The sequence below is a fragment of the Nelusetta ayraudi genome, unplaced genomic scaffold (assembly GCF_046127955.1).
Source record: "Nelusetta ayraudi isolate G7.1 ecotype Tasmania unplaced genomic scaffold, CSIRO-AGI_Nayr_v1 ptg000004l, whole genome shotgun sequence".
NCBI lineage: Eukaryota > Metazoa > Chordata > Actinopteri > Tetraodontiformes > Monacanthidae > Nelusetta > Nelusetta ayraudi.
The window spans coordinates 6,094,744-6,122,500 of record NW_027466054.1 but is presented as its reverse complement, the minus strand read 5'-3'; the positions used below and the strand labels follow the sequence as shown (position 1 = coordinate 6,122,500).

The 27,757-nt window shown below is 46.5% G+C and overlaps 1 protein-coding gene across 1 annotated transcript in view; it reads left to right on the top strand.

The window, feature by feature from the left end:
* adgrl3.1 (adhesion G protein-coupled receptor L3.1) overlaps positions 1 to 23,173 on the top strand; it is a 139,701-nt gene extending 116,528 nt beyond the window's left edge. Inside the window, exons 18-27 of the mRNA XM_076031163.1 lie at positions 1,673 to 1,893; positions 5,955 to 6,021; positions 8,156 to 8,247; positions 12,441 to 12,609; positions 13,777 to 13,956; positions 14,800 to 14,893; positions 17,777 to 17,905; positions 18,577 to 18,594; positions 19,174 to 19,476; positions 20,280 to 23,173. Of these exons, the coding sequence (XP_075887278.1) occupies positions 1,673 to 1,893; positions 5,955 to 6,021; positions 8,156 to 8,247; positions 12,441 to 12,609; positions 13,777 to 13,956; positions 14,800 to 14,893; positions 17,777 to 17,905; positions 18,577 to 18,594; positions 19,174 to 19,476; positions 20,280 to 20,935 (1,929 nt within the window). The 3' untranslated portion in view covers positions 20,936 to 23,173. The remainder of the gene's footprint in view (positions 1 to 1,672; positions 1,894 to 5,954; positions 6,022 to 8,155; positions 8,248 to 12,440; positions 12,610 to 13,776; positions 13,957 to 14,799; positions 14,894 to 17,776; positions 17,906 to 18,576; positions 18,595 to 19,173; positions 19,477 to 20,279) is intronic.
* Positions 23,174 to 27,757: the final 4,584 nt, after the last annotated feature.

Sequence of the window (27,757 nt, the reverse complement as noted above, 5' to 3'; positions counted from 1 at the left end):
TGTGTGTGTGTGTGTGTGTGTGTGTGTGTGCATGCGCTTGTTTTCTTTGTCCGCCTGCGTTTGTGCGGCGGGGATAACGTTTCTTCACGTGCACTGCTGAGTTGGTGTGTGTGTGTGTGTGTGTGTGTGTGTGTGTGTGTGAGTGTGGGTGCGCGGCGTACAATTCTCCTGTTAATTACTGGTGACTGTTTGAGACCTCCATTAACATCCTGAGTGCCACTTCGCTTGCAGCCGGTTAAGCCAGTAATTTCAGCAGGAAAAGTAAATGACTTTGCATAAGCAGACACCTTTTTTTTTTTTTTTAACCTGCTTGTGCGTGCGCGAGCGTGTGTGTGCGCGCGTGTGTAATCTACACCATGCGATCATTAGAAATGGAAATGAGCGACTCCCTCGTCCCCTAAACTCATTGTCTCTCAGACATTAGCTAATTGTCTCTTCCGGCAAACCCCTCACTTCTGCCAGTGTGGCTCTCAGCTCCCCATCCCGTGTTTTTAAGAGCAACTTTTTCGACGACAACAGCACCGTCGTGACGAGCCCCTCGCGCTGCTCCTTCCCTTTTTCTTGTCTATTTTCGTTTTTTTTCTCCCCCGCTCTCAACCCGCTGCCTAAATAAGTGATGCGGTGTTTGGGTTTGATACCTCCCTACCGTCTACTTTATCACCTGCCTCTCCATCCACTTCACATCTCTTTCATCCGTGGCTGCCAATTTGAATTCACTAGTTGTTTTGTTTTTTTTTTTAAAAAAAACAACAAATACTCTTAGTCAACAGTTGTCCAAATGTATTTAATATTTTACTTGCAATTAATTGGAATGCGCAAAAACATTTGCAAAGCCTCTGGTTTTTGCAAGCTTCTTCGAAGTGGAAAAATGTGCTGGATTTTTGTGCTCGGTGGATTCCAGATAGCAGATGCTTGGTGCTTTTTTTGGTTGTTTTTTTTTTTTTCACGCACTTCCACTTGACTCGGACGATCCTTGACACCGACTTTGAAAATCACAATGTGTTTTCAAGGCTTGCCAAGGTGGACTGCTTCCTCACCCGGTGCCCCCTCCTCGGCTGAGTCCCACTTATTTATCACATCCAAGTGGCTAAGCATGTGAAATCTGTGCTCCGCATGTGACCCGTCCAGTGAGGGACTTGTGAGCAGTGAATCATTCGGAGATCTGACCCCCACAAATCCAACCTTGATGCTGAGTGCCAGCCTGGGAGCTGACCCGTCCCGGGATCGAACCCGTGACCTCCAAGTCCCAAGACGCCACCGCGAGACTAGAATACGAGGGAAACGGTTAAAGCTGCCGTTGCATTGGCGTCTCAGAGTGATTATGATTCCCTCCGTCACAGTAAAAGAACCATGATAGCGTAGTTTCCCCCATTTATGCCTCGTCCTCTCTCCCTCAACAGCCTGTCTCACTATTGACGAACCCATTTCTAATCCCTCAGCATTTCCTTCTATGTGTGAATATTATAAATCTTTTTTTTTTTCCCTCCCACGTCTGACTCACACTGTTATCGACGAGTACGTAGCATTTGTGTCCCTCAAGCGCATTTCTAAGTTATCAGTGCAAATTACGAACTGGCCAACCAGTAGCGTTCTGCACTGGGACTGCATTTTTTTTTTCATGTTTTCATTTTTTTTTTTTTTTTAAATCCCTTCCGTCTTTTCTCCCTGCCAGATTGCCTGCGCCGTCTTTGCCGCCCTGCTCCACTTCTTCTTCTTGGCAGCCTTCACCTGGATGTTCCTGGAAGGGGTGCAGCTCTACATCATGCTGGTGGAGGTTTTCGAGAGCGAGCACTCCAGGACCAAGTACTTCTACCTGGCAGGTTACGGCGTGCCCGCCGTCATCGTGGCCGTCTCCGCCGCGGTGGACTACAAGAGCTACGGCACTGATCGAGTGTAAGGACCAAATACAGTGTGTGTGTGTGTGTGTGTGTGTGTGTGTGTGTGTGTGTGTGTGTGTGGAGTGTGGGGGGTTGGGTGTGGGGGTGAGGTGGGTGGTAGATGTTTGTAGTTGTTTGTCTTTATAAATGTTTTCAGGGTGACTTTATAACAGTTATTAAGAGTTGGCCTGTGGATGACAAATCAGGAAGTCTTAACCATTGTAAATATTAGTGTAATTGTTAATATAATTGTTCCCACTGTCCTAGAATCAGGGTTAGAGTTACACTAAAGTTCCTCTTTTGAATGTCTCATTTCCACCAAGAACAAAATCCAGGCCAATTATCTCGTCATAATACATGTAAGAAAGAAAATATACTGTACAACAATCAACATACAGTAGGTGGGACTTGAGATGCTGCAGTGTGGAAGACTTTTGTCAAATTACCACCACTGCCCTCCACGTAGCGCCGCATGAAGGAGGCACGGGGGCCGATCGGGAGCGACGCGGGGGGAGGGGGGGGGTTGAGTCGCTGGAGTGCCTGCTGTTGCAAGCTGTGGCATTTCTGAAGCGTCAATACGGTGAGGATGAGAGCGAGGCGCAGGGGAGAGCAGACCCACCCTGGAGTGGCTGCACGGGCGCAGTGGCGACGACGTGTGAATATGTAGAGGTTTAACAGCCGGGTGGGAGAGCCGGGGTGCAACACTGTGGGCGGGGGAGGGGGGCGGTGGTGGTAAAGTGTGAGTGGAGTCGTCTGTCACAAGGAACGGGCGTCTGTTCCGGCTTGTACTTAGATTGAAATAAATAAATTAATAAATTTTGAAAAGATGCAACAACCGCAGCCCGTCCAGAGAAAATGCCGAGCCGGGAGTTTAAGCAGGGAGGGCGTTAACGGCGGCCGCCGTGTTCACGCGAGTGTCGTTCAGCCCGCAGGGCGAATCCGAGAAGCCAGCAAAGCATTAATATGGAGCGCGTTGCGTTATTAGCAACCCACATACGCACTGGAGTGAACGCACAAACACGTGACACGCGTGACCTTTTCGACTCGGCCCAGCGTGACGCCGTCGGGGCGTTGGGGGTTGGGGGTTGGGGGGGTATGCGTTTTTCCAAGCCGGGCTGTTCTTCCAGAGGTGGACTGGGATGAAGACAAGAGACCACCACGGGGGCCATATTGGTGGAGAAACGGGGACTGGTTGGCTGCTCTCCGCCAGGGGGATCATGGGACGGCAGTGACACGTGATTGCTGCCACGCAGCTGGAAGCAGGACTGCACAGTGTCACAGGAGGCGAGAGATGTTGCCTTTGATGCTTGTGTTCTGTCGGGCCGTCCAGTCAGTGCCGGTCAGCGCTGTCTGGACTGACAGTAGACATCACTGGCCAGAGGGAATTAAACCAATAATGAAGGGGGGGAAATGTGACAATAATGATTTTTTTTTTTGTGCAAAATACACACACACACATTGACAAAATGTTCATTTTGTGAAGGCGTTTACCATTTTTTAAGCGCTCTGTGAGAAAAGGAAAAATACAAACACATGCTTTCACCATCCAACTATCAAAGGTCTCAACGTAGCCTTGAATCAGGTCGTTCATCAGCAGCAACCAGGTCAACATCAGTCGTCACATGCGTGGCCAGTGTTTTGCGCAAAGTTAATACCTGTCTTTCAAAGGTGCTAAATAACAACACAAAGACAGCAGCCACGATCACTTTCAGCTTTTGTAAATCACAGTCAGACAGATGAATAATCTATTTGCAGCCCCTCCGCCCGAGATTTTTCGCCATCTGTCAGAGACGCCCGTATCTGCATATTAATTAAACCAAACGTGCTAAATGGACTGTGTGCGTTGTTTTGCCCAGTTGCAACCCTCATTGCGCCCACTTAGTACATCCGCTTAGTCATTAGTTGGCGCATGAAATGACGTTTGCACGCGTTTAATAAGTCAGGCCCTTTGTGTTTTACCACACGATTTCAATGAGTTTGCAACAATAAGTGAAGGATGGATTATTTTTCTGCAGAGAACATAGACAGCAGGGACACATTAGCACTAGGAAATCTAGCAAAGTGACTTTTGCATCATGCAGGGAGGGCACAGACTGCGAGCCAGCGAGCTGCACTAAAACACATGACTTATGCACAAGAAAATCTCTGGTCAATTGCATATAAATGAAGGCTCCTCATATAGAGAGGGGGGGGAAAATATAACAGGACACTATAGGACCATTAAATGATTCACGTGTGGGAGTGCTCACCATTCTCTGCTACCAGGGCTTCGCTCTGTCTCTCTGTGTGAGGATGTCAACCTGCAGAGGTCTGAAGACACCAGGAAAAAGGCTTGAATTTAGCCGTGTTAAACTGTCAAGCTGCACCAATCTTTATGCCACTTGGATCAATATTTCATCGCGGGGCCGATCATTTAAACATGAGAGTCTGAATGTCAGGCTCGGGATGAATAATTGGACTGAATGTTATTACCTAACGGACTAGCGGGTGCCTGCTATGGTTTACCAGCAGGGGAAAAAAAAAAACTTCAAAAGATACGGAAAATTTGAAGTGAAACATTTTGTGGTGGGAAAAAAAAAAAAACCTGTCACACAAATTGTACCAAAATTAGTCAGGCCATAAAAGATTCATGTCGCCTGAAATATTTTCTTACATCCCAAAATGTTTTATTCCCCCGCGAAATGAAATACCCTGTGCTTTTTTTAATGGCCCTCCGCCTCACGTGTGGGGGAAGTCTTGGTGTAGCGAAAAAAAAAAAGGCGAATTGGGAATTTTATCGCATTAAAAAAGGACAGAAATAAATAATATCACTCGTTTATCAAACGCCAGCTGGAAAATGCCGACGCTTAACAGGTTTTGACATCAAACGCTGAGACAAAACTTGTGGAAATATCACGGGCCCTCCCCGCTGTGTCACCTTGTCACTTCCCCCGCCGGCCACTCGCTCGCTCGCTCGCCCACCTGCCTGCTCCCTCGCTCGCTCTGATATTAGCCGGTGGCACTCCCGTAATGACGGCCGCTATGACTTAGCAAAGGAGCCCTAATGGCGGATGCGTTGACACAGGCAGGGACCCATAATGGAGGTGCTCTCTAATGTGGGGGGGAAATTGAAAGATTAATAATTCAAAAGCACCTGGTCATGAATCAGTCGGCCGTTTTGCACCGCCACTTTTTTTTTCTTCTCTTCTCCCTCGCTCGCTGCAACCCGGTGGCTCTCACTTCGGCAGAGGTCACTTTGGGACTTTTTCAGCCACACCGGCTGCGGCTGATGAGTGAAGATGTTGCAGATTGCAGAACTTAGCATCACATTTTTGTTGTTTGCTTGTCTTCTTACCCTTTTGCTGTTAGCTGGCTTTGCTTGTATGGTCATGCGTTCCGACGCGTGCCCACCTCCCCCACTGGTTCTGAATAACATGTGGGTGAAGATGACTGTATATCATCAGATTATGATAAATTTATGAGTGTGTGTGTGTGTGTGTGTGTGTGTGTGTGTGTGTGTGTGTGTGTGTGTGTGTGTGTGTGTCCCTCCCCTCCCCTTTAACCTCACCACCGCCGTTCCCAGACTCTATAAATAGCTCGCTCCGAGGAGCGAGTGCATATCCGTCTCTGGCTATTCAAATGAACCCGCTCGTGTCATATTGCCGCTGACCGCGGGATGCGGCCGCGTCGTATATCTGCACCCTGAGGGAGGGAGAGTAAAGGTTTATTTATCACAGGTGCTCGTCCCTTTTCGCTGTCTCCTCCTCCTCCTCCTCCTCCTCTTCCTCTTCTTCCTCCCCGGGGGCCTGATGTATGTCTGAGGCGTGCACATCTTTTCCATCTCCGCACCTTCACCTTCCTCTCGCCTGCTTTTGTCCTTCTACCATCAAGAGGGATTTGATAGACTTTACATCACGTGAAGGACCCATTTTTCTGCAGTGTGTGTGTGTGTGTGTGTGTGTGTGTGTTTGCGTGTGGTGTGTGTTAGATGATACATGCCCTTCATCAAACCGAGACCGGAGACATGTTTTAGGTTTCCAGTCCTCTTCTCCTTGCGTCCATCCCTCATGCGTGATGTCTCTCTCTCCCCGTCCTCAGGTGCTGGCTGCGTTTGGACACATACTTCATTTGGAGCTTTATCGGCCCTGCTACGCTCATCATTATGGTGAGACACACACACACACTCACATGCACTCACGCATGCATGCTCACACAGGCTTGCCGTAAGGATTACATGTAGAGAGAGAAGAGGCCAAAACCAACGTCCGCTTTAGTCTCTCTTAAAGGTCCAACATTATTTCCGGCTTCATCCTGGAGCATTTTAGAGCAGCATCAAGCTAATTAACTATCCAGAATTAAATAAATTAAAATCCGACATAGAACACCAGAAAACGGAATGATAATCCATCTGATTGTAGCCTCCAGCCAAACCTTCCAGCCCAACCTTTAGCTTCCTGCTCAAACCAAAACTTTGTTGGACCTTCAGTGCTTTTGAAAGCGAGCAATAAGACGGCGTACGTCGCAGGGAGAGGTCGAGGTGATCGTAGATGAGCAAGGCGTTAGAGGTGCTGCCAGAAAACCAGATTAAAGTGAAGGGTATACTCTTCTTATTCGTGGGAGTTCACTGACAGGCTGAGCTCCACAGACATGTTGCTTTTAGAAAAACACTGCAAAATTAAATTTCCTCAAACTGGGAACTTTATTTTATCAAACACAGATTTAAATGTGGTAACACCACGTTTGAACGGAAATCTGATACGTGCTTTTATTCTGTAAGCTATAAATCTCAGGACCCTGAGCGCCGACCCTCAGATGTTTCAGGTCTAACTCTGTGATCGGAGCCCAGCACAGCACTCCTGGCCTCGGCGCTTTGTCACAATTGAAGTCACAGTCAAAGTCGGATTGCAAGCCAATTACCAAAGTCAATAAGAGAAATGGTGCAGAGGGGCAGGGATGCCGGTCGCAACTCGGAAAACGGCAGAAGTGGAAAAAGTATTGACATTCTTCACAATACCATGATATTCAACTCATTCAACTCCTATACTCAAGCAAAACTAACAAAGTGCTGGTTCTGAAATGTACTTAAGTAAAAAAATGATTTTTAATGGCAATAATTTTGCCATTATTGAAACAATACATTAATTGATACTTTTGCAAACGTGAAAACATTGTGACAGAATGGTCTGCAGCACAATCGGTCCGTAATCTGTAATAGTAATGACCAGTAAACCATTATTGGATTTTTACACTTTTTGTAACAATAACAATGCAATATAATAATGTTATTTTCCACAGTTTTATTTTTTTCTGGACTGAAAACGTACTGAACAGTGACCACAAAGTCGAGGTACTCAAATATAATCCTCTTGTAAAATATAATCCAATTTTATATTGAACTCCACAACAGCATAATTCTAATAGCTCCACTTCAAGCAACAACTACAACATTATAAGTGAATTACTTTGAACAGAATTTATATATTTTAAGCATGTTTATACAAAACAGTAATGAGCATGTTTTTTAAGGCATGGTAAGTAGGGATATTTGTGTCCAAATGTAGGGAGTAAAAGTATATATAAAAGTAGTAGTATATATTTAAAAAAAAAATCTACTGAAGTACAGTAACAGAGTATTTGCACTTTGTTACTTCCCTCCTCTGGACAAAGGCGAGCGGAGCAGGAGCACCAAGGCAGGCAGAGGGAGTGGTGAAAACGCATCAGAGAAAGTGTTTGGGAAAGAGAGAATGATGCAGTTAATTAGGTGAATGTCAGCATGAACATCGCTGCTCCGGACTCATTTTGGAAATGTCAGGCAGGCTATCGCTGATCTGACTTGGGCCAGCGAGTGGGACCGGCGCCGCTGCTGGGACCGTGGCGTTATCGCTCGGCACGCATCAGTAACACGGCCGGCCTCCGAGACCCGGCGGGCGCAGCGGCCCAGACAGACAGTCATTATTAAAAGCAGCCCGTCTACGTGTTAGCGGGGCCAAATAGGATCGAGAGCATCCGTGTAAATTGGATTTCTATTGTAGCGCGCCGTCCGCAAATGAATGTGGCGACTGCTGCGTTTCTGTGCGACGCTTGAGCTTGATGTATTTTAAGCGCATAAAGGGAGCCGTTGATAGTGGGCAGATACTGCCTCCCCGAGCCAATTACTGCTGGAAGGGATATGCACTTTGTGTGTCCGTGTGTGTGTCCGTGCGTACGTGTGCCGCTGCAGTGACACCGTGTCTTTAATTACTCCGCGAGCCTTGTTTTGCAGAATATTAACCCGACGTGGGCGTCGGCGTGTCTTTCAGCTCAACGTAATCTTCCTGGGCATCGCTCTCTATAAGATGTTCCATCACACGGCCATCCTCAAACCAGACTCCGGCTGTCTGGACAACATCAAGTAAGTGCTCGTGCAGCGTGCAAGAGCGGCCGTCGACGCTGCTCAAAGGGGCGAATTAAAAGGTGAACGTTTCCCAGCCGAGCACTGAGACCAGGAACGAGGTTGAAGCGGCTGACAAAGCTTTTCCCTTTTTCTTTTTTTCTTTTTTTTTCTTTCCTGGAGGCAAATGTTTAGAAATCTCATGTGTTCGGTCCCCGGGTGAAACAAAAGCATGGTTAGGCGAGTTATTTCTGGAGCGGCCGTTAGCAGACTCCAAAAAAAAAAAAAAGGCTAGATCCGCGCTCATAAATCAGAAGCTCTGCTGGGGCCGGTGTGAACTTAAAAACTCAACTTCTGGTTAAAACATGATATTAAGCTGAAGCCTTTCCCCTGCAGGAGCAGAATAATTCCATGTGAACATAAGCCAGTGGCAAAACAGTGCTTATTAATAATCTATCCTCATCATAAAAATTGTAAACTTGCAGATGTTTTTAACAAAACCAGTTGTTTACACAGCTTTTGGATTTTAGCTTAAAGTAGCATTGAATGGGAAGAAAATGCATTGCGAACAATGTTTAATGCTACTGTCTCATACCAGCTGTGACGTCATGGCAAAATTATAATACCACATTCTAAGCTACCGTAGACATGTGGTGACACAATATTGCTTCCTCCTTATAAGTAGATCCCACTGTTCATGCAGGTAGTAATTTATTGATAGCAAATGGGGCTTCATCTAAGTAATATCTTATATACAGTATGAATTGTTCAAATGCGAAATGCAGGAAATGGGAACGGAAAACTATTTATTATAAATAATAAACAAAACTCAACCAATTGTGTTCAAAATGGGAGATTTATGCTAAAAAAAAAAAAAAAAAGGGGGGGGGGGAGACTTATGGTGGTCAATGAGGGAAAGAGAGTAGCATTGGAAACGGAATCTAAAGTTGTGATTTGCAACATTGCGTTGTGCATGATCCAATTATCATTGAAAATAAGACGCTGGTATTTCTTGCAATTAAATCAAGCTGGTTGCTTTTGGTGTGAATGATTGATTGTATATATAGATGAACAGAGCATCAATATCAAAAAAGGAAGCCAATGTTGAAGTGGCAAAAATATTGATTCCATAATTTGGCCACAAGGGGTCACCAAAAATGGTTGCAAAGATGGAAAATTACACACGATCAGTAATTTTCCGTCTTTGCAACCATGAAAATCAAGATGGCGCAGGACGTGCAACCAGTCTCCCAGCCTCAGAACGGGTTTTCGCAAACCAATTGGGTGATGCCACAATGACTCCGTCTATCTTCATATACAGTGAGTGGGGTGAACACATAACTCTCTCTAAGTTCTGAAACAGGTTCGGGGACAAAACAAGATACACATGGAGCAGCTATCATTATTATGAATGAATTCAAAATTTGCAAAACTTTAAAACTTGGGATGCTTTGGAAGACTACTATGCAAGTGACCTCTACTGCAGTACCTCAACAGCCCAAAGGGGGGTGCCGTGGCTCATTGTTCAAGAATCTCATTAAGTTGCCGTCAGTCTCTCAGCAGGAGCCTGAAAATGTGCACCTCTGCACGGCTAAACTTCCCTCGCATTACTCTGAGGCACATTTCACCTTTGTCTTACATCATCTCCACAGGCTTTTTTGTTGCGTCGATGTTATTCCCAGTCTTGTCATTATCACTCATATCACCCTCAGAGAATCGCATCTGAAAATATGACATCATCTCCACTGAACACCCAAACCACGTCTTCCACTCCGACTAATTAAGGCTGTGTTATTTTGTTTTCCCACACCAGACAAAGGGCTCGCCCTAACTCAGACGGTGCATCAGCGCTCGCGGGGCCCTTGCGTCAAGCCAGGCCCAGCTCAAAATTTATAATTCGAGCTGTGTTGCTTAACAAATTGAATTTGTCTCTCGGATATTAAACACCACTTATTTTTTCTTTCCTTTCCCGAGGACAGTTAAGAGAAGGTCCTCTCAGAAGTATGACAAAGAAAATGGTCTAATTGTTGCTTGGGTGCACTTCAAGTCTCCTATAAAAAAAAGTTGGCTGCCTGACGATAAAAGATGATTCAGGCCTTGACGCTCCCAGATGTTTTTGTTTCCTGTTTTAATGTTTCTTATCGTCCTCATCACCATTATCATTACTGTTGCACTTTTTTTGTTGTCTTATTTTTCTTCTTGTCTATTTTCTTTTTCTTTTTTCCTCCCCAACTCCAAGCCTTCGCTCGTTGACCTGCTCCGGTAAGGACGGGATGCTGCTCCCTGCCCTTCAGAGGCGATTTTCGATTGGCTTCCTCCCCCTGTCTTATTTGTGTATAGAGCCGCGCCAGGAGCGTATCCCTTAATTAACGTCTGACTCGCCTTGTAAGAATGGATTAGGCGTCGGTGTGTGATTTGTGATTTCCTGTGAGGTGCCGACTTAACGTCTCGCTGAAATGTTGGAATGATGAGATGCAGACGGGGGGAGAAAGGGGGTGAGGGAAAGAGAAAAACCCGCGACTCGGGGGAGCACTGGAGGAGGAGCAGACGAAATAAAAGAATGAAAAAGAGAGGAGCAAGCCGAGTCTTTATTGAAGAGGGTCGTCAGACGAGCTTTATTGGAGGTTCTGTCTCGCCTGAACGGTGCCACAGAGGCCAACCTGGAATCAATCACCCCGGTCTCACTCGCTCTGCTCCTCCTTCCCTCCTCTGTCCTCTTCACTCTCCGTAACATCTCGCCCTCACCCTGCCTCTCGCCTCTTTCATCCCTTGCCCCCCATTTATTTGTGTCCATCCCTCACATGGGAGGTAATCAGCAGCCAGTCAGCCAATCAGATTAATGCTCGTCTTCTTGCGGAACCCCAAAACTCTGACCTTTTGCCGGGAAATGTCACTGATAATGGTTGGAAAGCCCCTCTACTTAGTACCCAGTGGGCTTCCATGACTGTAGTCCCTCCCCCCCACACACACACACGCACACTCACACTGTAAAGGAATGATAATGCATACACATTCCTCAGTGTGACCCACTTCCTCTGACATTCGGCTTTTACGACACACTTCTCTATATAGTGTACTGGAAATTGAGGTTCAGCGCCTTAAAAAGCCTTTTATTAGATTCAGCTCCATTACACAGTTATCGTCACAATTGCACTAACAGACTTCCGCGCCCATTATTGCCTACAAAAACATCTTTTACGCTGGGCCGCGCACTCGCTCCGCCGCGGGAAAGCACTTCACGCGTAGCTTTGGAGACAAGTCCTGACGAGTCCGGACTTTCTGGAGACTCGTGGACGATCCCGGGCCGCTCGTAACATCTCCTCCCACACTTGAGATTACATCTAAATGAGCAAATCTACCCTGCTTTCTCACCCTTCTCACCATCCGTAGCCTCCCACTGCTTTCTCCATCCCACTCCCACACCACTGGGACTGCGAGGGAACACTCTCTGACCCCGGCTCCCCCGCCCCACACGCTCAGTTGCAGCAAACTTGGCTGCCCCGACTCAGACAAAGAGATACGCCTCATCCACAAACAACGAAGCGTGTTTGAGTTTTCACACATTTTAAAATAAGATTTGGCTCGTTTTAAGCGTTTCTGATGTCTACAGAGGCTCTGGCGAAAACTCCCAGTCTGCATCACCCCTTTGGAGTCTCGCAAAGGGCGGGAAAAGAAAAATCCACTGATAGTCTCAATCCCAGTACAACAGAAGTCTATAACTGCAAAGACCTGAAAGAAAAAAGAAAAAGCTTGACGCATCCAAACGTCTCGCGGTGTCACTCTCTGATCCGAGAAGACTCAGCAGTCGCAAAACCAAAACATATGCGCCCGTGGTAGTGTGCACATGGTTCAAACACTCTCGCGAGATATGCCAGAATGTACCGCAACTGATTATGTTCAGATGCAACCGGCACTTGTCTCCCGAGAGCCCATTAAACTGTTTGAACGTGAACTAGGCCCTTGTTTGCAGCTTACAGTGGATAATTTAGCTTGTGCTTTAGTTTACATCACCACTGCGAGCAGCCCACAGGCAGTCCCGAGACTTAACAGAGATTAAGAAACTTCACCCATGCCTCCATCAACACAGTGGTGACTAGAAAAAAGGGTGAAATGTCAATACAAACTGAATTGTGCCTTTGTGGCAAAGGGCGGTGACGCCAACAGATGCTACCGAGTGTAACTGACTCTGCTTTCCTTCTTTCCCCTCTGTTCAGGTCCTGGGTGATCGGAGCCATAGCCCTGCTGTGTCTGCTGGGCCTGACCTGGGCGTTCGGCCTGATGTACATCAACGAGAGCACGGTCATCATGGCCTACCTGTTCACCATCTTCAACTCCCTGCAGGGCATGTTCATCTTCATCTTTCACTGCATCCTGCAGAAGAAGGTGAGGACGCGAACGAGGCAGAAAGACAGTAAGGCAGAGGGGAATCGGTCACCGGAATGTGCACGCGCTAGCAGAGATTAGCGGGGCCACCAGTAATGTCCGCAGAGCTGACACGGCTTTGATCGGTCAATCAACCACCGTGGCAGACGCCCGGATCTTTGATTTTTCTTTAAGTCTCTTTCATCGATCGCCAGCAAACGGAGCTGCGAGCCTTTTAAATTTCACGTTTGACGTCAGCCGTCAATCTGATGCTTGATACTCTGATAAACTCCAAGCACGTTTGAAGGAGATGTAATCTGTTTGATGTCAAACTGGATGTACTGTCATGATTTTATAATGATACCCTTGATTGAACCCTTTTTACTTGCTTTTGGGGAACTTTGAGGTATTTGCGAGTACACATGTTCCACTCTTCATATCTGGGTTACATGGGTTCCAGTAAGAGCCTACACATCCATGGTTATTTTTACAGCCTCCCCCCACAATGTCAGTGCCTGGGAATAAGGGAGAGGATTAAGATATGGAGAGAAATATTTTAGAATGCTTAATATTCCCCGTCTGGCTGAGGTCCCTGTGAGAGTGTTTAAGTTTTAAGCGCGCAGCCGACAAATATGCGCCGTGCGGGGGTCAGCTTTGCGTTGGGCCCCGGGATCGGGTATCCGGAGAGGCGCGTCCCTCGGAACGGCGGGAAGGTTTTCTTTGGCAAGCAGCCCGACGCGGTTTTCTCCCAAGATGCATGGAGCAAACTCGCAACGCAGCTGTTCAAACAGAGCGTGTGGCAATACGCATCCGCGAGTCCAACGAGCTTGTTAAAAAGCAATTACGGCCCTTGTTTGTTCTGACTTGATTGCGATCTAAATTCATATGTCCCGTGTGTAAAAGTGCAACGTGTGTCTCGCCCCTGGAGTGCGTCCATTCCGACGGATGTTTAGCCGTAATAACATTCGGGTTCAATGTTGATGCACGGGCGGCGGGCGGGGAGTTAAAGTTTATGAGGTTAATCCCGTAATTGGGATATTTTTTTTTCATCGAGTCAGCGCTCCGCAGAATGAATCGCCGTAAAAATAAGAAGTAACCTTGGGACCTCGGTAAAGTTATCCAGACATTTTATGGAAACACACACGCCGCTGAATATCTCAAGATGCTCTCGGCCCCTCCGACCTCCAGGTGCGCAAGGAGTACGGCAAATGCCTGCGCACTCACTGCTGCAGCGGCAAGAGCGTGGAGACGTCCATCTCCTCCTCCAGTAAGACCACCACGTCGCGGACCCCCGGCCGCTACTCCACAGGCTCACAGGTGAGCTTACCTGCCTGCACACCCGGACGCTACAGCACAGCCGACTCTCAGGTGAGGCCGCAGAGCACCAAGAGGGGCTTTGGGTTATCTTCCGATCACGTTCCCACTTCCCGATGAGAGATTTTGCATCGGGGGCTTCTGTCTGTTTTCAAAGAGAGATTTAAAAAAGAAACGGAAGGAGGTTGACGCTGCTTATTAAAATTGTATGAAAAAGGATGAAGCTGATCGAGTGGAAGGAAGTTCAGTGATGGGATCATTTTTTTTGGACAGTTTATTGGGTTTTTCCCCAGTTGGGAAGACCTTTTTAAGGGAGTTAATAAAGTGTAAGATCCTGTCAGGCGGCGACGTTTAGCTGCCTTGACTCAACTGTACGACTGCATAACGTAATCGGAATCACATCGGCCTGGTGGAATTCTGCAAATGTACACAAGCTGCCCCGAGGGGAGGCTTGCACTTTTATACATGCAAAGAAAAAAGAAAGTCCAGCTGTATGAGCGTGAGATAACCCAAAGCCCAAAGTGCACTTTGACAAGTTCATTGACGAGACGCAGGTGAAGTTTCCATGACACTGACGGCCGACTGTTTCTCCCCCACCTGTTTGCTTTGATTCCTTTTATTTTCCCTTTTAATGCCTCTCCCGCACTAATTTTCCCTCCTCTTTCGCACTGTACCCTCACATATGCCCCCCCCCCCCCCTCCACCATCCTCTGTTGTCATCTTCCCTCGTTATGGTTCCTTCCTTTTATTCTCTCTCCTACCTTGATCTTTGCCTCCTCCTCCTCCTCCCTCTTCCTCCCCTTTCCCCCCATCCAATCTTTTCCCGCCTCAATCTGGTTGTTTTTTTTTTCTCCGTCTCCCGCTTCTTTGTCTCCCGCTCCTTTCTTCCCCTCGCAGAGTCGGATCCGGCGGATGTGGAACGACACCGTGAGGAAACAGGAGTCCTCCTTCATCACTGGAGACATCAACAGCTCCGCCACGCTCAACAGAGGTAACCGCGGGATGCCTCGCATTTGCACGCTCAGCCTCCCAACCCCCCCACTACCCCTACTCCCTCCCTTGCCGCCCCCCCCCCCCACCTCGTTTTAACGGCGCGATGAAAAATAATATTAATAAATAAATAAGATAGCGGCGCCGGGGCCCAGACAGCACACCCTGTCATTTAGTAAAGTGGTAGGAATCCAAACTACCGGCTTCTGCTTGGGGAGGATGATTAGCGGAGCGTGGCGCCGCTACGACTTTCTTCCTCCCTGCTGCGAGAAGGTGCCGTCGCAGGTGCAAAAGTTATGAGCGGAAACCCGTTAAACAAAAAAAATCTCAAAATACGCGCCGGTTTTGCAGCCTTATTAAATCCTACAAAGGGCAGAAGCGACGGTGCCGCGGACAACTCCCTTATTTCATTAAATTATAAGCGTCTTACTCAGCTTTTATTGCTGCTAAATCCTCTTATAGACCGATTGTGCGCTCAGGTTTTGAGCTGACCACCAGCACTTCTTTTAATACTACAGAATGTAATATTTGGGTGGGTGGGGTGGCTGGCAGCATGAGGTTTTAATTTTTTGTGCTCTGTCTTATGCATGGGCTGCCTCTTAGACTTCAGATTCAGCGATGCGTGAATATTTAAAGTGTTGTCGTCGGTGCTGGATCTCAAGGCTTTTTTTTTTAACGGAGCTTTTAACCAAACGACAGACTTTTCGAGGTAATTCCACCCCTCCGCCCGCCTCCCCACCAGCCGTCCCTCCTCAGTCAGACAGTTTCCTCCGCTGGTGTCTCACTGCCGGGCTAATGAGGACGCCGGGCTCTCCGCGTCCGACGCACATTCCATTTTTTTCTTTTTATATTTTACTTGGGCGCGCCAACAGCGGAACGTGCCGCCATATACACGCTGCCATTTATTAGTCGCAGTGTGGCCCTCACTTCCTCCGGGCCACTAATAAGCTGTTAGCATGACAGATTGATGCTAAAGCAGACACGCCGCGTTGTGCGTGTGCGTGCGTGTGCGTCAGCGGGGCTGAATTATCACACACTTAGACACCCCCGCCTCCTCCAGCCCACCCAGCCGTCCTCCCTCACACTTGTAAGTGTGCTGCCGAGAGCTACTTAGCCGCCAGATAGCGGACGACTGTCCACCTACTGGCGCTTGGTGAATTAGCGGGGAATCGGCTGAATATCCTGACAGGCGGGCCGGCGCCGTGAAATGTTTAAAAACGGAGGCGGAATTTTTTCCATTTTAAATGCGTTGTGAGGCCCCTCATCGTCTCCGGAATAACATGTTTTTCATTTGTGTTTGCCGGCTTGGCTTTGAGGGAGCAGCTATACAGTAAAACTCCTCAGTCTTCCAAGTGGCACTCTGTATTTTTCTTTTCAATCCGTTTGGATTTCCTCCACCCGTCGAGTTGGTGTCAGCCAAAGCTTGAGCGGAAAAACCAATGCAGTTTCTGGATAAGAAAAGTAATGTTTTGACCTTTTCACCTGCGCCTTTTTGCAACTAGTAGAAAAAAGGTTATTTCAGAGGTTTTCTCACATCTCTGGTTTCCCGTCTTGCTGCTGTATTAAAGCAGTTTGCCGCACGGTCACGCTTAGTTGAATTTAGAAAGTCACTAATTGTAACCTATTTTCAACTCTAACTTTCAAGCGTTTGTGTTTTTGGGAAGCGAAATACTGACACTGAATTTGTCTTGAAAAAGTTCCAATTTAAAGGTGCCAAAATGTAATAGCAATATATTACATTTCTTATTAAACATCCAATGATTCTGTAACAATCATTGGATTGTTATAGAATCGTCAGCGTTTGCCATGTGACGCTGATGCAGGAAATTCATTCGCCTCAGGCTCGTGCCTGAGTAAAACAGACAATATAAAGTGTCATATATTGTCTGAGTAAAACAGACAATATATGACACTTTAACCCATTGACATGATTTGAGAATAATATGCTGAATTTTGACCATCCGGCATTTGTTCACTGTGTCCGACTGTCCAGAGTGACTGTGCAGTTGCGAGGCAGAGGGCAGGTACTGCTGCATAATGTACTCACTAGCTGTCCATCCTAGCCAAATCACTATCAAATCTAAACTTCACTTTTCTTTCTCCATTTCTTCTTGATATTGAATTTAGACATGGATTTCAGAGTATTGAATCTCACTTTTAGCAAATTAATATGCAGTTTAAAAAAATATTCTTCTCCAATCAAACTGCTTCACTTCCTGACAGGAAGCCCAGGTCGGCCCTTTGTCCTGTGTTTTTTTTTTCCCTCCTGCACTGTCTGTATGTGCACATGATCGGTGTCCCACTTGGGGAAGAAGCTGCACTGGGAGCACTTTGTGTGCCTCCGCCGTCCATTAACTATCCTGTAGCCGAGCTGCGCTCTGCTCAAGTGAACTGAAGTGCAGCACAGTTTTGTCCGAGCTGTGCACCTTGTTTCCTTGTACCTTTGTCTCTCTCTTTCTCTCTCTCTCCCTCTCTCTCTTTCTCTCTGCCTCGTTCCGTCTCTTACCCAACGCACACACCCCAGCCTCAGCCCCCCCCCTCCCCTCTCCGCCTGTCCGCAGCGGCTGCAGGAATGACTCGTCAAGCTTTTTTCTCTGCTTTCACGGCTGTGTTTGCCTGTTTGATTTACTTGTCCTCTTCTCTCCCTCTTCCTTCCACACACTCCATCTCACTCTCCCCCCGGTTTTTCTCCCCCCTGGCTTACCTCCACCCTGCGACATCCACACTCTCCCACCTCCTTTCTAACCCCTCCTCTTACCCCCCCCCCCCCCCCCCGACCACTTCCCCCTTCCTTTTTTTTCTCTTGACTTGGCTGTTGCTTTTCCTCTCTCCTCCTCCCCCCCTTGTCTCTCCACTCGGCTCTCTCTATATCTGTCTGTACCAGGAGCCATGGCTAATCATCTTATAACTAATGCTCTCCTTCGTCCCCATGGTACTAACAATCCTTATAACACTCTCCTGGGGGACTCGGCAGTCTATAACAACCCAGCCATGGGCATGTACAACACCCAAGGTGTGCTTGATGTTTTCTAATATAAACCTTCTTCTGGAAAGTCACTGTGGATTGTTTCCGTCGTCGTTTTTGCATGCTTATTTCATTTCAAAATGTTTTTGGCCGCCGCGTCTCATCTATCTTATTATGGCTCCCGAGCAAGGCAATCAATCATGGCGCAATAATCTCTCACAGAGGACACCTACTGGGCAGTCCTTGCAGCGCGTAAAAAACGCAGGGAGGAAATTCCGCCCGTGATTTATTGGAAGTGCATAAAGAGATCGCATGCTGATTCATTGTGTGCTCTAGATGCATGCTATACTGATAATTATATATTTATTGTAGGCTATTTGGGAGCCATGGAATATTTAGCTGGTTTTGTGTTAATGCATTATTTTACTGAGTGTGTGTTTGTTTTAAATGTCCCTTTGAATGCGTCAGCAGGAGCTCAGTCAATCCATATAGTGCATGTCTGTGCTATAGAGGCTGTGTTTAAAGTGTTGTTGAGTTAAATAAGCAGTCCGGCAGTTGTCAGTTTGTTGTTCTGTATCTTGTCATCCTGCCAATAGTGATGGTGAAAGTCTTGATTGTGTGGCTGCTTGAAGTTGTGTTTCTCTCGCTCAGTATGAACTCACGTTTGTCTCTCTCTCTCTCTCTCTCTCTCTTCTCTCCCTCCCCATGCTGCCCATTAGCACCTTACCGAGACACAAGTATGGGCTAAATTAATACTCGACTCCTTCAGTCACATCGACTTTCCCCTCTCTTTTCTTGCTTCCGAAGCGTTCAGCCGAGCCCATCTGCTGGAAAACAGTAGTTTTGTTTGGCTCTCAGCCCCGCTCAGGGTTCGATCTTCAGTCAGCCCCTCTGACAGTTATCACATTTAGTTTTGTAGGAGGGGTTATGCCTGTTTAAAACTGCCCTCTATCAGCATCAAGGGAATCGCTTTGGGCAGATCAAAATTTTGCCTTTTTTATTAATTTTTAAGTGCCACTTTGAACACATTTCTGATTGGGTACCATGAAAGACTTTTTAAATATATTTTTGTACGGCTGTACTGCTGGCAATAATTGAGAGAGGAAAGTACTTCTGAGGTTTCTCTTTAATGAATTACGAAGGCTCGAAGCATTTCTGCCTCCGAGAAAATGATCATCTCTGCTTCTTAATCCTCAATTCACAGCAAACATAATGAATTTAAATAATAATTAAAATCTCTCCGCTGAGAAATCCACTTATTTTATTTTTAAGACTCCTAACAAGTGCTTCCTTGCTCTGTTGTTTCGCCACCCCAGAGGGCATCTTGAACAATGCCAGAGACTCCAGCGTTATGGACACGCTCCCCCTCAATGGAAACCACGCCAACAACTACAGCATGGCCAGCAGCGAGTACCTGAGCGACTGCGTTCAAATCCTGGACCGGAGCGGCGGCTACGGCACCCACGGCAACCACAAGGAGACCACCCTGGAGAAGAAGATCCTCAAGGAGCTGACCTCGAATTACATCCCGTCCTACCTCAACAACCATGAGCGGGCCACCACCGAGCGCAACCACAATCTGATGAACAAGCTGGTCAACAGTAGCATGGCCAACGGAGGTGACTTGGCTTTACTCTCGCAGTTGATCTGAGTCAGTTGAGCACCTGCAACAAGCACATATATAAACGATTTAGACTTCAAACTGGAGGATTTAAGTAGAATATGAACACTCTGATTAGCTTCCGCAGATAAGCTGGGTGTGACTGTGTCTCCCTCTCACACCGCAGCACAGAACTTGGAATTTAATGAAATTGTCGTTCTGTATTGATCGATTCAAAAGAAAACTTTCTTTGAGGCCAAAATCATTTATTCATTATCCATTAACCATTACCAACAAAGGTAAGCTGCGGCGGTCAAAGGGTCGTGACACTAAGTAAATGGACCCTTCATTGGGTTCACTGAAATACTTTAAATCTGGGGTGTCAATAGGGGGAATAGGAAAATAGTATTTGTTCAAGGGCATGTGAAAATTTTTTAGAATAAATCAGAGTCAAAGTTCGAATTCCAAAATAATAATAACTTTCGTTCCTCATTCATTGGTTCCCCTTTGAACATTCAAACATTACCGATGATTGGTCATGGTCAATGTCAAAATATCACATGCATGAAGCAGTTGTAAAAGTAACCCCGACCAGTCTCTGCATGGAAAAAAAGAAACTTACAAGTCATCATGCAACCAGCAGCAAGAAAACCAACCCATGTTGCTTTTATTCTTACTGCGTGTAATAATACGCGAATGGAAATGATCATATGTGCTTCTTTGAACCTTAAATAAACAACAAGGTTGCTCATTGGCCATACAGCATGATGTAAAGATTTTACCGCCGCTGATGTCTTCCACCACTTGTCTCTCTGTGCTCAGGGAGCCTGGCCGGCGGCAGCAGCAGCAGCAGCAGCAGTAGCAGCAGCGGAGTGAGCGGCTGTGTGGGCAGCAACAAGGAGGACGGCGGCCCCATCGTGCTGGACAACCCGGCCGCCTTCCCCCACGACGAGAACCTGGGCCTGGAGATCATCAGGGAGGAGTCCAACGCTCCGCTCCTGCCGCCTCGGCCGCCGCCGCCCGACAGCCACCCGCCGCCGCCGCCCCCCCACAGCTTCGCCCGGCCGCGCCGCATCCCCCAGGAGCCCAGCGAAAGCTTCTTCCCGCTGCTGACCAACGAGCACGGCGACGAGCACGTGCACTCGCCGGGCCACAGAGACTCGCTGTACACCAGCATGCCGGTGCTGACGGACCTCCCCGACGGGCAGATGAACGGCCTGACGGACGGCGAGGAGGACAGCTCCGGCGAGCTGCAGCCCTGCAAGAGCGCCACCGCCCCGGAGCTGGACGACGTCTACTACAAGAGCATGCCCAACCTGGGCTCCAGGAACCACCTCCACGATCTGCAGAGCTACTACCACATGGGCCGGGGCGGCAGCGACGGGTACATGGTGTCCGGCAGCAAGGAGGAGGAGGAGTCCGACTCGTCCCCCGAGGAGCCGCCCGTAGACCCCTCCCACCTGGTCACCAGTCTATAGAGCCAGCCCCCTGACTGAGACTTCTACCAAACCCTCCTCCCGCCGCCCCCCCCCCCCCCGCCCCCAAAGCACCTCTCTCGCACTTCAGACCATCATCGATGAGGACGTTCTGTGTTTCGTTGACGGACAAGACCGAGCTGGCCCCGCCCACCTCGGACTGACTCGCGCGACGGCGCAGGTGGGAGCAGGAACTGAATGTATCGTAACAAATGGCACAGAGAAGGAAGGGTTGGGGGGGGGCGCTCTTGAGACGTGTTTTTATGTGCGTGTGTGTGTGTGTCTGGACGTCGCTGACGAAACTTTGGAGCGGTGGGGGGAGCTCGGAGAGCACGGCGAAGGGATTGTGTAGATTGTGTACCCCCCCCCCCCCCCACCACCAGTTACTTTTCATTCGACTTCTCGGATTGACTGAAGCCCTACCAGCTCCTCTAGCAGCAGACCATGTAGTCCTCCCCCCCGTCCGCCCCCCACACCTCCCCACCCACCTTCTCCCTTCCCCGGCCCGGGCCGCCGAGGTGCTCGTCATGTCTGTGTCTGTCGCTCTCTCGTCTCACTCCCCAAAGACACGAACTGAGATGTTCTGGTTCCACCTCTCCAGCGGTAGAGCAGGTTACTCAGTCATTCACAACATAGACTGGCCGAGAGGAACCCTCCCCCTCCCCCCGCCAACCACCGCCACCACCGCCACCTGCCAATCAAGTGGAGGATGTACAATATACGCCCTCACTAGCGATTATTCCGTAGAACTTATTTGACTGGTCAAGCGGACTGCGCCCACACGGCGCCGACGATCCGAATTCTCTTCTCGTTCGTATCTGCTAAACTGGAGTTTTGTCTGGGCTGGTGTAACATTCCTGCAAGTTGTAGTGACTGCGGCTAACTGTGTATTTCACTAAAAAAAAAAAAAATTAAAAAAAGTTGGAAAAAAAGGAAAAGAAAAACAAAGACAGGAGATCCAATTCCGACAGACTCAAATGAGAGGGGGGGAAAAAAGCGAAAAGAACGACTTCTGTTTTTTCTCCTTTCTTCTGTAAACGTTTTCAGTTATCAAAAGATTCTAAATGAAAAAAAAAATCACAAACTGTTTCTATGTATTGTACAGAATACAGATACAAAACGTTGCATATGACCAAATCTTTTTATTTTTCAACTTTGAGTTAGCGAGCCTTTCTTTTTGTTTTTTTTTCTTCGTCCGTGGAACTCTTCATGACACCTGGTGGTCCCAGCGTAGACTGCAGAGCGAGCAAAGGAGCAATCTTTCATATCACCCTTTGGTAACTACAGAGACAGTAAAAGCACTCGTCCATTCATATGCATATACCCTGTACGCACACTTCATCGTGGTCCTTTTAGCAGCACCACTGTCACATTTTGAGAATCAGCTGTTCTTATTATATACTTTACCACTGTGTAGTTTTGAACCTTGACGGTGACTGGGGTTGGCAAACCTTTCGAGAGAGACGGTCGCGATAGATGCAGCTATTGCACCTTTAGTGTTTGCTGAAAGTCGGATTCGCGCCTGACTTGTTTTCCTGATTGACTTTTTTTATTTTCCTTTCAAGCACAAAGACAGCAGAAATCAGATATTTGGAAAAATCACAAGAACAATGCAGATTTTCTCTGTTGCGACAACAGTCGACTAATTGTTGGAACCTGGGCTGTGATCGGTGACAATTAGCTGTACAGAAGAAAAAAAACACACAATACTGAACGCAATAAATTCCATCCTCTAAATTTCAAAAAGACACATCATTTGGAAAATGAAAAAAACGTTTCTGTGAGTCGCTGTGATTATACCATGTTTGTGAACTAAAAATATATGTTTAAAAAAAAAAAGGCACAGCAGCACTGTCCAATGTGGAAAACCAATGTTTACTTATTTAGGAGAGAATTTCATAAGTGTATGAAGTGTATCTTGCACATTTATCCCAAAAGCCCCCTCCCATGTCCCCCGGAGAGAAATTATTTATTTATTGGTATATTGGTTTAAAAACAGCAAAACAAGAGAGAGGGGAGCTGCCTTTAGAAAGGAGTAAATAAAAGTAGCACTGGGTTTGTTTTATGATTACTTTTCTTTTTTTTTTTAAATTATGATGACCATGATTATTATTATTATTACAATATTATTGCTAATTATTTATTCTTTTTGTATGGGTTCCGAGTTGAATGATCTCATAACTAATATTTGTTGTAACAGTGAAAGTTGTTTGCCAACAAATAAATTACTGACATAGCTTTTTTGGGTTTTCTGCCTCGTCAGTCTTATCGGTAATTACAGCAAAATGAAATGCAAACATGGAGATAAGACCAAGAGCGGGTTTCTCCTCAAAAATCAGGTATTTAGCCAGATTAATTTTGTAATCTTTTGCTACTCGCATTTTTGCTTCACTCCAGGAAACAACACATTATTATACACAACACATAATTACAACTGGGAAAGCTTTTTGTTGCACAGGCGGTGTAGTAAAACATTTATTTCTGGCATATTTCATTCAGTCTAACATATATGTCTTGTTCTCAACTTACTCTCCCAAATTCCTAAATACAGTGATGGTTAAAATGTTTTTTTTTTAGACTTCTCACGCATTAGCATTAATAATCAGTCTTAAGTCTCCAAGTGCAGTTTATTTTTATTGCAGTCACCAGCATTTATCCATATGCTGTGCATGATGACGTCCCTTGCAACACATCAAGAGTACAAGAACTACAATCATTCTTTCATTTTGTCTTATTAACATAAACAACAGAATCATTTGCATTTGTTTGTGTGTCTGATGCCGCCAAACATTTTCAAACACAAAAAAGATTCTATGCCAAATTTTTATTGACAGTAATTCATCCATCCCTCCATCCATCCATTTTCAATACCCGCTTCGTCCTGCACTCAGGGTCACTCGGGTCTGCTGGAGCCTCTCCCAGCTGTGATAGGGCGAAGGCAGGGTGGCACCCTGCACAAGTTGCCAGTTCATCGACAAGCAACCATTACTACTCACACACACACCTACGGACAACTTAGAGTTTCCAATTCACCTGACATGCATATTTTTGGACTGTTGGAGGAACCTGGAGAACCTGGAGAGAACCCACACAGACTCATGGAGAACATGCAAACTCCACACAGAAAGACAGCAAGGCCCGGACTCGAACCCACAACCTTCTTGTTGTGAGGCGATTAAGTGTGTCCAAAAAAAATTCTCGCTACTGCATATGTCTTCCGCAGTGTGACATTGGCCCTCAACCACGTTAAACCAGAAAATGCAACCTCTAGAGGGCGCTCTTTGTACCGGCCCTGGATAAATGTAAAGGAAGTGAAACATATCTCCTCTTCTTTCTCTTCAGTGGTGACCATAGCCTATCATCTGCCTTCCCCAGCATGCTTCTATCTATCACATTCACTGCACATGTCCAAACCATCTCAGTCTGGCCTCTGTGGCTTTTTCTCCAAAACATCTGACATGCTCTGTCCCTCTGACCTGGTACTCATACCTGATCCTGTTCATCCAAATCACTCCCAAAGAGAAGCTCAACATCTCGCCCTCCTGTGACATTGTCTCTAAACCACACAATATCACTGGTCTCACCTCTGTGTTGCACAGTACTTTCATTTCATCCTCCCCAATAAAATGTCTGTTTTTTGTTAGGTAGTTACGCAATTATGAACTGTATACACTGATAATTCAAAGCAAAATTGCAGCTATTCTGCTAAACAGCGCTGCCGTCACAGACTCTGTTATATTGCCCACAACCACCAGGTGTTTTATGAGACTCAGGCACTTTCATGTTCTTGCAATAAAGCCATCTGCATCGGTATCAGGATGTAAACCCATGGTGTTTTGTAGTGTGGCTCGCACAGTTAGAAGAGCTTCTAAAATCTTAAAATGATCTCTGGTCCTAAGCCCAAAACATCTTACATGTACCTTATGCACACAGACTTCGATGGGTTCAAATTTTTTTTGGCCTATTTCTAAAAGAAGGGTGTATTCCATATTGTACGCTAATGTATACACTGCACACAACAAAATTACTTTTATGCTCTGAGTAAACAGGGCCCCCAACAATCACATGCACACACATGAATACATATGAGGCCCGTAGTATGCATACATTGAGAAGTGGCAGAGTTAAGGTCCCACCATTGTTCAGCACACTTTCTCCCTTATACCTGTTCACCTCTTGGCCCTTGGAACCTTTGCAGGCTGATGCAACAGGTTTTACCAGTGATTGTTTGCTATTGTTGTGTTGTGTTGTTGGTGCTCCACAGCACCCCTAACAGTCTGAGTCATCACACTGCTGCTGAACTTCAGACAAGTCGTCACACACCATCAGCTGGAGGAAGAGCAGCATCAAAATGCCATAAAATATAGAACTGTCACAAACAGACCATTAATAAAGATGTGAAGTTATGTTAACGTACATCTAAATATGACCGAGAGCTACCAAGACGTCACAGACATGCATTTTTTTTTTCAAATGTGTTTTTTATGGAAAAGAGGACCATTAGTCATCCAAATAATATCAAAGTAAGACAACAAAAAAAGTTTTTTGTGACTTTTGTTAGATTTGCGAGTTTTTTTGCTCGATTCTGCTGCCATCTTGTAATGGAATCGTCTTGTCTTGGAAATATTTTGGAAATGCTAATTAGTCCTCACGCCCTACTGTCCATGAAGATTTGGACAATCTAAGGCTTCACAGGAAAGTGCTCAACAAGAGGGGTAGGACCAAAGGGTGAACTGGGATTGGGCCTTGCTCAAGGGCACCTTGGCAGTGCCATTATTATTCATGTTTATGCTACACAGCCACATATCATGGCTTTAAACGCACTAAATCTTTTAAGCCAGCAAATTTGAACCCAGTCTCCATATTCTTTGCAAATGTTGCAGCAGACTAATGCTTTTCTTTATCAGCATTGAAGAAAGGGTTAATAAATGAAGTAATGGAAGATGGAAAATAATGAGAGAAGGGTGCAGGGCTTGCCGTTGAAAGGAAAACGACGCTGTGAAGACTGGAGACGAAAGAATCACAAGTTCAAAAAAAAACTAAATGCATATTTTAAGAATGCATTTAAGCACGGCATACCTGCATGACGCCACCTCACACCGACTCCCCCCTCGTACCTCCCCTGCCCTCCCTCTCGCTCCTCTCCTTCCACGCTGCTGGTAGCAGACTGATTAAACCACAGCCGGTCTATGTGGGTCACATCCCTGCTGGAGTGCTCTGATCGGTTAGTGCTGCCTGCCTGTGTTATCTTCCCACTTTCACTGTTTGCCTCCTTCAAGGGAAGACATTCAGTATGTCTTACAAGGTGACGTGGCTCCCAGACACGGCTGGCGAGCCGAGCGGGCAGCAGACTAGCAGGGAATGAGCCAGAGTGTGAATTAAAAGGAATAAATCTGTTTATGATGCATGATTAATTAATGACTGCAAGAGGCTGAGGGAACCTGAATGTGGGAATGGGAAAGCAAGGACGAGGGGGGAAAAAGAAAGATGTGCTCCACAGCTTCCTGGAAAGCCACTCGGCTTAAAATAGTTCCGGGTAGTTGGAAAGAGTACACATCCAGGAATGTTCTCACAATCCTTCAGAAGAGGTTGAAAATAGAAATATGAAAATTCAGAGCGAGTGGCAAGAAGGGCTGAGAGTAGAAGGGTGCGCGGAGCATAATCTCACAGACTCGTTTCCCCGGTACAGATTCACAGATTCAGATGCGTTTTCATGTCAGAAACAAAAGTTCACGTCTCGGCTGTATTGAAGTGGATCGGCATGCAAATCACTCCTGATTATGAGGCCAGAAATCCACTGACTAAGTCAAGTATCTGAATGGACGTCATGGCAAGAGGCAGTGGCCATTGTGAAAATGGACGCCGCACTGTGGGCCCTGCTAATTAAGGGCAAGTATGACATTTGCAGCTGAGTTACAGTTTCATTAAATGCCGGAAATCAGCCCATTCATATACAACACGACATCTCGCGCTTTCCATCCCATTTCCTCCCTCTGCACCGTTACACACTGGCTAGAGAGAGATGGGCTGAGTCGCCAGCCGCTCTGCTCGGGGTTGGTTCACCATAGAATTAAAATTAGATGTTCAGAATTCTTGGGCCATCATCACAAATTTAATGATATTATTTTAATTCTACCGTCAATGAAAATTCAATTATCATGACATCGCCACCACTTACTTGATCAAAAATGTGTTGATCGGCCTTTCCAAAGCCGCTTGGTGCATATGTTTAAATGACCAAGGTGAGCGAGTCATAAAGTATATGATTGAAGCGGGTTGGACTTATCTAACCGTAAGGAATGACATTGCAAACAATGTTCACGTTGGGCTGCTATCACATTAAGTACAAATTTATATATGCGCACAGGCCGAAACATTAGGAGGCAGTGTGCGCTTTGTTGGGTTGCGATCAGCCGTTTTAAAAAAGGAATAACATGAAGAAAAAAAACTGTTTGTGTTCTATTGAAGATTGTTACACAAGTGCAGAGGACATTATTAGATTCAGCACCGGATCCTCTGCCTTGGAGGCAGCGACTAACAACCAATCTCACCTTTTTCCTCCGTAGCATCGACTGTGTACGGATTTATTTTGGTTGCAATACAAAAAGGGTTCGGCTGATGAAACACAGTGGCTGACTCCTTCAAACACCACACCACGTCTTTCTAGCAGCTGTGACGTCACGCCAATTCGATCCATCATCTGCTAGTCGTCCAATACAAGTTCTTACAAGTGGGGCTGCTCTTTATGTAGAAATCAGTGTTTATTCTAAACCGGTGTTTTAAAACCGCTTTGCCGCGGCACACCGTGATATAATATCAGGTGTA